Raw genomic sequence first — 14047 nt, forward strand, 5'->3', positions numbered from 1 at the left:
ATATAACTATATAACTATAGTTATAAGTGATGTGCAGTACCGTGTGCTACTGTTTGAGTGTGTAAAAACACCTTAAACCAGGCAAGAAACGTACAAAACTAATATAACTAGCTACATAATTTATATTTTTTAGGGTGACATAAGAATAGCCACACAATTCTGCAGTTTCTGTCAATGCTGCAGCTACTATCATATATACACACACACATACGTATACAGCTCTTAAATAAAAAATAAGAGATCACTTCAGTTTCTGAATCTGTTTCTCTGAATTTTCTATTTATAGATATATGTTTGAGTAAAATAAACATTGTTGTTTTATTCTATAAACTACAGACATTTCTCCCAAATTCCAAATAAAAATATTGTTTTAGAGCATTTATTTAATGCAGAGAAAACAAGTTTTTATTCGTATACCTTTAGGAGTTCAGAAATCAATATTTGGCGGAATAACCCTGGTTTTTAATCACAGTTTTCGTGCATCTTGGCATGTTCTCCTCCACCAGTCTTACACACTGCTTTTAGATAATTTTATGCCACACCTGGTGCAAACATTTAAGCAGTTGGATGGCTTGTGATTATCCATCTTCGTCTTGATTATATTCCAGAGGAAAAAAGGAACACATAAATCTTTGTGGTCTGTTATTTTCTTTCCAGAGCTGTATATACTCACATACTATCCAATAAGACTGCTGTTGTGCCATGCTAATAATTGAAATATTTGTTTTAGAAATAATAAAAAAACATGACATTTTGGAGATGTTTTGGGTGACAGGAAAGCTGTGTAAGTGATGTGCAGTACTGCGTGCTACTACTGTTTAAACGACCAGGCAAGAAACGTGCAAAATCCATAACCATATTTTCTAAGGGTGATATGAGGATAGTCACACAATGCTACTGCAGCTGCTGTCAAGCAAAGAATAGAGCCAGTAGCTAGAGTGAAGCTAGCCAACGTTAGCTAGCGTTAACAGCCGAGTGTAAAATAGTGGTGGCTATTTTAAGAACTAGACACAATAGGCAGGTAGAAAATTAAGCTAGTTAATTAGTCGGCTTATTTTGCTGCCTAAAGACTCTCGGAGGCTAGCTACCCCAGCTAACCTATAGCTACAGCTAGCAAGCTAGCTAGCTAACCGGCTAAGGCAGAAAGAACACAAGCTATAGTTAGCGTTAGCCACAGCTGAACAATTAAGCCCAAATGACACCTGACTCTAACGTTAGCTAGCATTACCAGTCTGCCAGCTATGTTAGCTAACGCTAACTAAGCTAAACAAACATAATGCAATGGCAGCCCCTTTCATCGCTTAATACAGACACAATTCAGGTTTCTCTGTTTATTTTAAGAAAAATAGACATGTTCATTCAGGGAAACAAAGGCACGACGACCTGCACTGCATTTAGCTAACGCTAGCTAGCCACAAACACACACAGCTAATACATACATAACACCTAGCTAGCTCTAGGTGAAAGCTAAGCTAGGTTAGCCAGGCTGCTACACGGTGAGTGGTGCTGTCACAGTGTCACACAGCATCAGAGCTGAGCTGCGAGACTCACCTAACAGTGAGCGGAGATGCTTCAAGCGGGTTAAAACATCCTTCTTTGGGTCCAGAACTTTCTGTGTAGATTTCTTGACGTCTCCATAGCCCCTTCGGGTGAACATTCCGCTGTAAAAGTCAATGTTGAAGCCCGCTCTACCTCCTCTCTACCTCCTCTCTACCATCCAGTCGGTGTCCTCGAGCCGCTGCTCTCCCGGTCGCTAAGCGCCTGACTGTGTTCCAGCGGCCGCCCGCCTGCCCCTCTCTGCCCGCGGGGGAGTAAACACGGAAGCACACTCAGCTCTGCCTCTGGACAGATACGCCCCTCCATACGCCCCCCGGAGCACGCAGAGCCGTGTTTTAACTCCTTCCACACGAAAACACACTGCTATTACTCTTTATCTGACAGTGTCACTTCATTCCACGTCTGGTAAGATCGATAAAATAATTATAGAGCAAAAAAAAAAAAAAAACGGTCACCTGTGAGTGAGGTATTAGTGTGGGTGCAGGTGTTTACCGGTAGCTTATCCAAAGACTACACAACACCAGGGCAGGGCTATCACGATATTGAAGGGTATATATTTAACGATTGTAATGATATTATTGACGGTATAAACAAAACAAAAAAGTTAAACATTGTATTCATTTCAGAAGCATACTATTAAAAAAAAAACTGAAAGTAGTGTTTAGTGTAAATGAATATCAGTTTCAGACATTCAGAAGAAATAAAAAACACGCTGCTAATACTGTTAATCTGGCAGTGTTACTTCATTCCACATCCGGTAAGATCGATAAAAAAAATATATAGAGCAAAAGATTAAAATAAAAACTGTCACCTGTGAGTGAGGTATTAGTATGGGTGCAGGTGTTTACCGGTATCTTAGCCAAAGACTACACAACACCAGGGCAGGACAATATGTGCCTAAAATACTATCACGATATTGAAGTGTATTGAAGGTTTTTTTTTTTTAACAATTTTAATGATATTATGAATGGTATAAACAAAACAAAAACAAAACAAAACCCACTAAAATATTTTATTAATTTCAGGAGCATTCTGTTTAAACAAAATAAGCCTGAAAGTTGTGTTTAGTCCAAATGAATATCAGTTTCAGACATTCAAAAGAAAAAAAAAACAAGCTGCTATAACTGTTAATCTAGCAGTATTCGATTTATAAAAAAAATGTGTGAGTGAGGTATTAGTTTGGGTGCAGGTGTTTACTGGTAGCTTAGCCAAAGACTACAAAACACCAGGGCAGGGCATTATATGTGGCTAAAAAATTATCACGATATTGAAGCGGATTTTTTTTTAACAATTTTAATGATATTATTGACATTATGAACAAAACAAAGCAAAACAAAAAAATATTTAAAAAATATAAATAAATAAATAAAAACTGTCACCTGTGAATAAAGTTGTGTGCAGGTGTCTACCATTAGCTTAGCCAAAGACTACACAACACCAGTGCTGGGCAATATATGATATATCTAAAAATATTATCACAATATTGAAGGGTATTGAAATATATTTTTTAACAATAGTATTGACGGTATGAAAAAAAAAAAACACTAAAATATTTTATTTATTTCAGGAGCATACAACTGAAACAAAATAAACCTGAAACTTGTGTTTAGTCTGAATGAATATCAGTTTCAGACATTTAGAAGAAGCAAAAAACAAGTTATAGTGGTGTTTTTAATTCTTTCTACAAAAAAACACACTGCAATTACTGTCGAGCTGGCCATATTAATTGATTCCATATCTGATAAATTTGACAAAAAAAATTGAGCTAAAATGACAATTACAAATATTACATACAGGTCACCTGTGAGTGAGTCATTAGTTTGGGTTGAGTTTTACCGTTTTCTTAGCCAAACACTACACAACACAAGGATGAGGCATAGTGCTGGATGATATGTCCAAAATGTTTATCACGATAAGCTCGTTAGCTATGCCTTAATCTTAGTCAATACAGAATAATTATAACACAGATATAATCAGTATAAACCGGCGTTGGTGTACATAATCATGCACTGATAGAGCTGGGCAATATGTTAAAATATTATATCACAGTATTTAATCTAATATAATCTTATGTTACACAGTATTTGTCGTGCGGCAGATAAAAAAAAAAATCCTATTCAAATACTCCAAACACTTTCATGTATGCAGTACAATTATTTACATAACATTTTTGCTACACACGATTCATTTATCAGGATTTTTTTACACACTCTGTAATAAAATGTACAGTTCATCTCAGTGTTCTTAAAGCAGGAATGATATCCTCGGTAGGCATATTTTCGATACGGAAAAAACAACTGTATTACAATATGATAAAATATCAATATATTTTCCAGCGCTAGGAGGGAAAATGGGCCTTAAATAATATCACAATATTCAAGGGTATTTTGTAACAATTTTAACAATATTTTTGATGATATGAATAAAATATTCTGTTAATTTCAGGAACATATTAAAATGCAACAAAATAAGTATTAGTTTAATTCAGTAGAAACAAAATCTAATAATATTTGTCTGTTTTGTAAAGGATGGATGATGGAATGTAGTGGAGGGAATCACAGGTCATCTCATAATACAATATTATCAAGATGGTTTCACAATACTGTGACAATTCTCTACAATACTTCATGGCACCTATGTTACCGATGAGGATAATATACTCCTAAATAAGTAAATACCAGGAATTATATATTTACTGTTGTCAGTTTCACAGAATTTGACAACCGATAGGTTTACCCTGTTCATTTGAATAGTGCCACTATGTGAAGTAATGAAGCAATAACTTTAGTCAAAATTATATATCGGTATATTGTCTCACCCCTAATGGAATGACAATAACAGCCTCTATAGTTGACCTGATTCAAAAGTGCTCATTTATTTGGCTATGATGAAGCTCAGATGACAAATACTAGCATTACAGTGGTTTGAAATTTGAAATGTGTATTACCTTTAATTATAACCAGCTTATCTATTTCCATATGGTCTCTTTAATTGTAGGGTATAGGGAGTGGGGTGAGTTTTTTCCTATTTTGGCCTAGATATCAGTTTTGGTTAACCCCATAAAATGTCTTGTCCCGTATACAGGCTACAGGTCTAGGTGATACAAAACCCTTTCTTCTGCAGTAGAATAACTTATTTACATTCTGAAACATTGCACAACTTGGAGAAGCTCCCTGTATTCTCTCTACTCCACTTAATAATTCCAGATCAGTAACAGAAATCAACCCAAATTCTGCAGGTTTGAAAAAAGACTAGACAAAGATAACAAAACTAAAGGTTTGGAGGACATAAACCGTTTGATTTGTATTCAGGAAAATATTGATCTTAAAATGAAGTCCAGGAAAGAGCCAATTTTATGAATCAATAGAATTAATTTTATGTATTTATTATATTTTGACATTAGCAGATTTACTTAAAGATGTTATTATATTTTTCTATTACAATTATGCTTTCCTGTAATTTTCCTTTTCAAACACGAGAACTTTTTATGTAATTCTTGAATAGAATCCTCAACATTTAGTGGTTGTCAGGTAGACAATTAAAAAGAATCCTGGCCTGTTAAGGGGTTAAAATCTTTTATTTAAACATAGACTTAAAATAGTCTTCCAATCTAGGTATCATTTAATTTCATGTGTTCTAATTAAAAAATGTGAAAGGTCTAGTATAGTAGTCCAGGGCGCCATCTGGTGGCCAGTATAACAATGACCTCATGCTTTATTTGCTGCAGTCATCTCATACAGGACAATATGACTCTAAAATGCCTAGATTCCCCTGTCTAATACCATACCACAGACTGCAGAAATGATTTCATTAAGCACACACACACACACACACAAAATCTGTCCTGGACATATGCAGAGACATATTTACCCTGACTCTGGGTCTGCACCCCTCTGTGTTGGCTCTGGATGGGCACAGTTGAAGGGCGCAGGGTCAGCCCAGAGCTTTCTCTCTCCTTGGCAAGCGCTGCCTCCTGTCTTTCACTGGAGCTGCCGGCTGGAAGCTTTTACTGCCTAATAAAGAAATATAATTTGATGGCAAACAGGCCTCCTGCAGCGTGAGTGAACTGAAGGTCTCGCTGCATTAACACAAGTTCAGCTTGCTTCAGATTTTAATTGATTTTGCAGATGATTAACACTGTGAAGAAGAGCGGCGGATAAAATGTCTGAAAGAAGACGGCTGCTTAAGACTTAGCCGGGTGATTGAATTCAATGTGATAAGACTGAAATGCCATTCTGGATTTCCTTGACTTCATGTGAATTAATGTTTACTGAATTCACTTGAGCTTATCTTCTAATCCACGAGCATATGAAATAAGCTATGAAATAAGCCATATATTGACAGAAATGAATTGCTTCTTTATTTCCTAGAGTAGTTTTTAAGGGCAGGATTTGTACACATTGCACAATCTATTAGCACAAAATATTTGTATAATTGGTATATAAATGTTTCCACTTATGACCTCTAATACACAAAAGTTGTGATGCTGTGGAAAATGTAAAAAAAAAAAAAATGCAATGATTTAAAATAGCATAGAGCCCTATTTTATTAACAATAAAACATAGAACACATTTCCATAACAATTTTTTTTAACACATTTAGAAGTTGTTGTCAGCAACATAGCTTTAAAAACTTGGGACAGGGCAACAAAAGGCTAAAAAAGTGGCGAGTGATATTAATAAAAAAGGGTTTCTTTGAATCTTTTGATGATGTCATGCGCTGTACATGGTGAGATATCAAAAAAACTTTCACAACCTTCTGTTAAAGTAAAAGTCTGTAAGTTTTAGGTGAGAATGTGTTATTTCACTGAGCATGCTAAAAAGTCCTTTTAATACTTGCACTGTGCTGTGGTCTCTTTTCAGAGTGAATACATCTGTAATTTTAGTGAGGATTAGGAGCAATATGGTCAGTCAGTTAACCAGCAAATGCTTTTATAGCCAAAAAAAGGTCTGGGGACCTACCAGACACCCTATTATTTAAACAAATATATGTGGCTTTGCAGAAATGGTATCAAAAGTACACTGATTTGCTATAATATTTTTCCCTCTGCCCACTTTGGAATACTACTGCTCTCAATCTAAAATAAAAATCTCAAGGATTGCTGCTTTAAGGAATATTTATAGAAACATTTTTTTCTCTGCATTTCAAATTCTCTAGTTGTTTTATGTGAGTCAAGTGAGTTAATTCCCAATTACTTCTATTGCAAATGTTTTTATTAGTTCTTCTTACTTTACCAGACTTTTTGTTGCCCTGTGTTTTTTTCAAGTGTGTTTTTTCAGCTGTGTTGCTGCATCAATTTGTAAATGAGGTTTTCATTAAATGTTAAAATGTCTCACTTTCAACATCTGATATGTGTTCTATGTTCTATACTGAATAACACATGGGTTTATGAGATCTCGAAAATAAATGCATTCTGTTTTGAATTACATTTATTTTTATTTTACGCAGCATCTCAAGAGGGATTTGCCCTTCTACTGTATTATCAAAGAACCTGTATTTATCGCTAAAATATAACTTTTCACAGTTCCTCCCTTATTCTAAAAGCATCTTTTACAAATCCAATTTAACACCAAAAAGCTTTCAGTATTTTTCAAACTGCTTGTTTTGGAAGAGTTTTACTTTACTTAAAGAGTCATGGAACAGAACAACAAACTGATCAGGCGGGCTGGCTACTGGACATTATGGACAATGCCAGTCATCCTCTGCACACTGTTATCAGCAACCAGAGGATTATGATGGTGCTGGAATCCTAATTTCCCTGAGGGAACCCTTCCAAAGGGATCAATTAAGATCTATCTATCTATTACATAATAAAAATTGCAGTGGAAAATAATAACGAAATAATAACGAAAAGATTTTAAAACAAAATAAACCAAAATTCTTATTCAATTTATTTTCATATTACTTTAAGTGTTCAGATAAATTATTTGTTTTCTTTAAAAGTTAAGAGGGATTTTTATTAACCTGTATCCAGGTGGAGATTATTACATTTATAAATTAATAAAACATGAGAAGACTGTCCGGAGATATATTAAGACCAGTCAGTATATTTGAGTCAGGAGTTTATTATTATTAATCATAAGAGGGTTATGCTGGTTTTCTGTGGTGGCAGGTTAAAAAACTGTCAGCAGATGGCGCTTCTGAGTAGCAAAATAATATTTTAAGTCCATCAGTCTGTCAGCACTTTCACTACATAACCAAACTGTGATTAGAAGGGATTTCTTATCGTTTTAAAAGTATCAGTACACTTAATAACTCAATAACAGAAATTTCTAAAAATCTTTCTGCTCCAAGGTTATAGTTTCCTACATACAAAGCCAATAAAAATAATAATAATAATAATACTTGCGTTAAAATTGCAATTAATTTATGCAGCTGTCTGTTTATTTATGTGTTTATTTACTATTTATTGTATAAAAAAGTAATTGAGGAATTGTATTTTTATTAATTTAATTAACTAAAATAAAACTTATCCAGATGATTAAACTGTTCTTGTTTTTAAAATGGAAGCCTCTTTACAAATACAAAAAAGGTTCTGGAACACTTTTTTTTACCTCCATACAGCGAGTCAGTCTAACTTACAAGATAACACCTCACAACTTATACAGATGTCAACATTCCCAAGCCACCCCCTAACGTAACACTTAATTTTTCATTTATATACTGGAGTCTCATGGCATCTGGTATGTCAGTATATATTATACTTTTTTATTATTGAAACAGAACACTTTTTTAAATCATTTTTACATTTTTAACCTTTTAGTTCTAAATCTTTAATCTACAAAGTTTGTGTTACATATTTTAAATACTAAATATTTTAAATAATTCAACTTCATGTAAACAGGAAATTTAAAATGTTTACATGAAGTTGAATTAAATGCATTTATTTAAATATCAAACCAAATTCATATTATTGTAGATTCACATAACACACCACAAACAACAACGGCAACATATCATTTTAGGTATATTAATATTCGCTCACATTTATACTTTGACTGTTGCATTAAATAATTAAAACACTTCACAGTAGCAATGTTATTTATTGCAATATTAAATCAGTTTTGTCCCGATAACACTGAAAACTGTTCAGACTGCTTGTGCTGTTTCAGTGCACAATATTAAACGTCACTGAATTGGATGCTATAGTATACTGTATTGATTCTAAATATGTATTAATGTATTATTGTAACATATTATTACATTTATTAATTTTTATTGTTGTAATGATATTAAATATATTTAATATATTAAATTGAGCTGAGTAACGGGTAGGCCCATTCTAAATTACCACAGATACACAAATAGCAGATGCTGCATTACCAACCAGAAGATGGCATCATTACCCCATAAATGAATCTCCTCTTGTGGTAAAATTTAATCCTGAGCTTTGAAAAGCACTTGTCTGCACTAAACTCACAAGTAGAGCTCGCAAATACTTGACTTTCCTCCCCACATGGTTATGGCTTTCTTTTTTCAACAAATCTAAGTGTCATTAAAAGCTCATGTTCCCCATTATGGCATATTAGGATACAAAGGACACAAATGCCACCATTGTGCCTCAGTGTAGCCTAGCTTCCATGTGAGGAAATGAACACAGAAGAATCTCCAGAGTATGAATATAACTTTTTCAGGGAAGGATACAATTAAATAAATAAATAAATAAATAAATCAATAAAAATGTACACAATGGAGCATAACGTGTGGGTTCTTACTGCAGTGATAATATGTTAAGATTAAATGCTGGGCCTGAATGGGTATCCCAAGTGAGAAGAAGAAGGTTTTGTCCATGGGTTCCATATTGTTGGTCCCACATGAGGAATATTCAACACTGATGGCCCAATCAGGGTCCGTGACAGGACCGCACAGTGATTTACACTGCACACGGGCTTAGATGGGGCCAATGTAAGATTAAGGTGGGGCCTATTTAAAAAGCCAACTGGGTTCAGAAGCGATGCCCACCTGAAACCCACCCGGCCCATGTTCCACCCATGTGACTGAGCCCCACATGAAAATGATAAGAATGATTTAATGAGTTATAATGGGATTATATTCCAGACCTTCTAAGAGCATGCTTGGAAAAGGCGATTAGTCAGGAATCAAATAATCTTTTTTGATATTACAAAATTTTTTGATTATTGCTTTCCGAAACAATAAACCACCATTCATCAAACTGATTCAATTAAGCCATTCACAATATATTCTTTCTCATATACAGCCTTGGAAAAAAATATATAAACCACTTAAAAATTAAGCGATTTTTTATTTTATCATATTGAAAACCTCTGGAATATAATCAAGAGAAAGATAGATGAGCACAAGCCATCAAACCAAGCTGAAGTGCTTCTGCTTGAATTTTTGCACCAGGAGTGGGATAAAGTTATCCAAAAGCAGTGTGTAAGACTGGTGAAGGAGAACATGCAAAGATGCATGAAAACTGGGATTAAAAACCAGAGTTATTCCACCAAATATTGATTCCTGAAATCTCAAAACTTTATGAATATGAACTTGTGTTTGTTCTGAAAGCTCTTCATCTTTTTTTTTTTATTCAGCCATTTCTCATTTTCTGCAAATAAATGCTCTAAATGACAATATTTATATTTGAAATTTGGGAGGAATGTTTTCTGTAGTTTATAGAATAAAACAACAATGATCATTTTACTCAAACATATTCCTATAAATAGCACAATTAGAGAAACTGTTTCAGAAACTGAAGTCGTCTCTTAATTTTTTCAGAGCTGTAGTTTAGTGTGTAATTCCCTTCACAGCCACCAGGGGTCGCTTTGGAGTAAATGTGCACTATTGTGTGGGAAAGGTAAGCATCATCAGAAAAGCTTCATAGATCGCTTTTTAATGTTATTTTAAAGAGTTTAATCAATGCAGTTTTTAATTTGGTTCACATTTCCTGCAGAGAACGACGTCACGTGAATATTGTCTGTAAAAAAAAAAACAGAATTTAATGGGATTATTAAGTGACCACCGCAACAACCTCATTTTTCACAGTTCAGCTTCAGATTGTGTTTAGTGTGTTAGGTGAGGCTCTTTCTCTCACATTCAGAGCTTTACATTTTAGACTGAACAACACTAAATTTCAAATAACAGAGGGGTTAACGAGATTGGCCCACCATCGAGTAATCAGAATCAGGCGTATTACACTGTGTCTGAATTCAACATGGCTGCTTATAAAACCGTTGCACACACTTAATTAAAAGTCTGTCCTGAAAGCATCTTCTATCAGCACAGATAATCTGCAGTGAAATTAATAAGCAGGGGGAAAGAGAATTATTATCGGGGAGAGAAGGTGTTTTTAGCTGTATGCATGGCAGGGGTCTCTATCTTGAATGTATGATACATGCTACGCAGCTAATGCTTCTTCAGTATTTCCCGCTCATAATCTGATTCCAATTTCTCCAGTCATCAGCCTCTCAGGAGAAGAAAGGCTAGATTAATTGGGTTCACCTAACGGCTAGAATAATTGGGTTCACCAAGTGTAAAACTACCTCCAGAAAAAAAAGACTGGAAAATCATCGTGTGGCATCTTTTAAACTATCCACAACGGTTTTCAACTGTTCATCAGTTAATCTGCCAAATGATGCCTCTCTCCATTCTGGAAGAATGGACTGGAGTCCCAGTTAGCAGTTTTTTTATTAGCTTTTTGTTTGGACTTTTCTACATAAATGTGCTTTAAAAAAATAAATGCTGGCCAGTTCTAATTCTAGTGTTTATTTATACACTATTTAGCTAAAATCACGTGACAGGAAAAGACCAAGAGTTCACGACACAGACGTGTATTATATATTGTATTAATTCTATGATAATACTGGTTTACAGTACATACTGATAAAACCCACTTATCATTTTCAGGATTTATTGAATGGAGGCTGCTTCTTCAGGTTTAGAAATGAGTTAAAAGGAATTGTTCTTTTGTTAATATAAAGTAAAACCCTACATTGTAGATTAATTCTAAAGTAATTCAAACGATGAAGAAAACATGCTGAATTATTTTGCAATATATATATATATATATATATATATATATATATATATATATATATATATATATATATATATATATATATATATATATATATATATTAGATTCTTCAAAGTAGGCAACTCTTGCTTACATGACGTAGAATCACCTGGAATTCAGGCTTTCAGTTACCAGCTCTGTTGAACTGGTCAAGATCTAATTACTTAAATGTCTTCCCCTCTTAATGTGTGTTTGAGAACATCAGTTATGTTGTGAAGAGGTAGAGCTGGTAAATACAATGAATAGCTCTGTGTGAGTAATGTTCTAATCTATTTTATAGCAAGAACTACTCAACTGAATAAGGATAAAATTACTTTAAGAAATGAAGGTCAGTCAATCTGAAAAATCTCAAGAACTTTTTAAAAGTATCTTCAAGTTTAGTCGCAAAGACCATCAAAAACATTATCATGAAACTGGCTCTCATCAGGAAAGGTAGCGCAAGAGTTACCTTTGTTGGACAGGATACGTTCATAAGAGGTTTTTTTTAACGTATAAAAATTAATTCTAAACATAGTGAAAGTGTTTAACACCTACAGATAAATCCCTGTGTGGTGAAGTCATATAACTTTTTTTTCAGCATTTGACAAAATCTGAGCAGAAATGATAGCACTGTACGCATTACATTTCATCCTGCTATTATAATTGCCAGTGCTATAAAAGTGCCTCCACCATGTTTGACAGCTCATGTGGTTATCCTAGACTATGCTTTGGATCATGAGCTATTTTTTTTTTCTTTCCTTCTTTTTTTATACTCAATTTAATCTTGGATTCATCTGCCAAAAATATCTTTATTCAGACATTCTACAATAAAATACCACTAATTACTAATTACATGCATACTCGTGTTACATCCAATCATACGTTTATATGTGTATTTTCATTTTATATTACACTGCATTTTGTCTAATGTCTTTACATATTATTACATCAGGTCAGAGTTGAAGGGTGGTTCAAATAAGTGTAACCATAGCTTAAGGTACAACATTTAACAGATAAAATAAAAAGTGTTTTCTATAAAATTTCTGTAAAAGAAAAAAGAAGAGCATGCAATCCTTGTGTATGAATAGAATAATCAGTGTGTCCAACTGTCAAGAGAGATGAAATGGAAGGGGTAATTTCTGCAAAAGGGCCTTGTGCATGAATATCTAACTATGAGTCCTTTTCATAGGCCAGGATGACCCATTTACCTTCAAGTACAGCTCACATTGACGACTGCAGCAGAGGTCAGCGGTAGCAAACCTGAGAGCTCTATCACAGACAGAATTCAGAGATTTCAGTACAGGCAGCAGCTTTCCAGTGAAAATTGTCAAGCTGTCCTTGGTAGATTCCACTGCGGGTTTCCTCTTGTTGAGTAGCTTGTTATCAATCCAAACAGTCGATTCAATTCAAAGCACACGGACAGAGTATGTCTATTTAGGGTGCATATTTTACCCCCAGAACACTCAAATACAGGTCCTATCACTCACAGCAAGTTTTTTTTTAATTATTGCTAGAAATGTAGAGACTCCTTTATTGTGATATTATGATTAATTTTTTTTATTATCTTTTAAACAGGAGTTCTAGAAAATATAAACTGCATATATACTGCTATTATCAGAACTGAAAAAAAAAACATTGCCATTTAGTTTAAAGAGGTAGTAGTTAACTGTGTTATTCTATAATAATACCATAATGTGTCACAAACATATACCACATCACTCACTTTTAACCACCCCGGCTTTTATGCTAGTTGATGCTGTGGCAGTTTAAGTACAAATACAATACCTATATTTATATCAGACCTAAAGCTTTAAAGTAAGGACAGTCATTTATGATATATTATTATCATTCACAAGAATGCATATATCGTCACAGTCCAATAAAAAATGCATTTCTAATGAAACCCACAATAGTGACTTTACAGGCAAAGGCAAAAATGTATAGAACTTTGAATGGAAATCAGTGTAAAAGAAAAAGTTTATTCCAGGTATTTTAGAGCACTTATGTTGGTCTGTTTTACTATTATTCACAGAATTATTTACACAGTGTAAAGAGCAGATACAGTTCAACACACAAATAAAAAGAGATACATGTTTTTTTGGACAGTATAGAGATGTGTGTACATGCATTTGAATTCTTCCATGCATGCATACATACATACAGTAAATATTTTTATCTTTAGTATGTTATTGATCATTTTTTGCCGTGTGGTTCTTCTCTCACGAGGCCTACACCATGCCATTTGATGTTGATTTCACTCTTTGAATGCATAACATTTTTTGTACACTGCAAAGTTGACAATGGCCCTGCCTGACTGCCGCAAAGCACAAACACATCACTGTCCCTGTTTAGGGACCTATTTGGTTGGGGGAGAATAGCTATATTTGTGATAGCATCATTAGCCGTATTTTCCTCTCGAAGTTTGTGCACTGTCTTTAAGGGACTGTTTTTCCCAACTTCTGGCTCCGTTTTGAGCCA

General features: G+C 34.2%; 1 protein-coding gene across 9 annotated transcripts in view; it reads right to left on the reverse strand.

Moving 5' to 3' along the window:
• Positions 1-1805, reverse strand: part of ralgapa2 (Ral GTPase activating protein catalytic subunit alpha 2) — a 149240-nt gene extending 147435 nt beyond the window's left edge. For all 9 annotated transcript variants that reach the window (XM_049463346.1, XM_049463345.1, XM_049463344.1 and 6 more), the window contains exon 1: positions 1552-1805. In XM_049463346.1, the coding sequence (XP_049319303.1) occupies positions 1552-1657 (106 nt within the window). In that variant the 5' untranslated portion in view covers positions 1658-1805. The remainder of the gene's footprint in view (positions 1-1551) is intronic.
• Between the last annotated feature and the right edge of the window lie 12242 nt (positions 1806-14047).

The sequence above is a fragment of the Astyanax mexicanus genome, chromosome 14 (genome assembly GCF_023375975.1).
Source record: "Astyanax mexicanus isolate ESR-SI-001 chromosome 14, AstMex3_surface, whole genome shotgun sequence".
Taxonomy (NCBI): Eukaryota; Metazoa; Chordata; class Actinopteri; order Characiformes; family Acestrorhamphidae; genus Astyanax; species Astyanax mexicanus.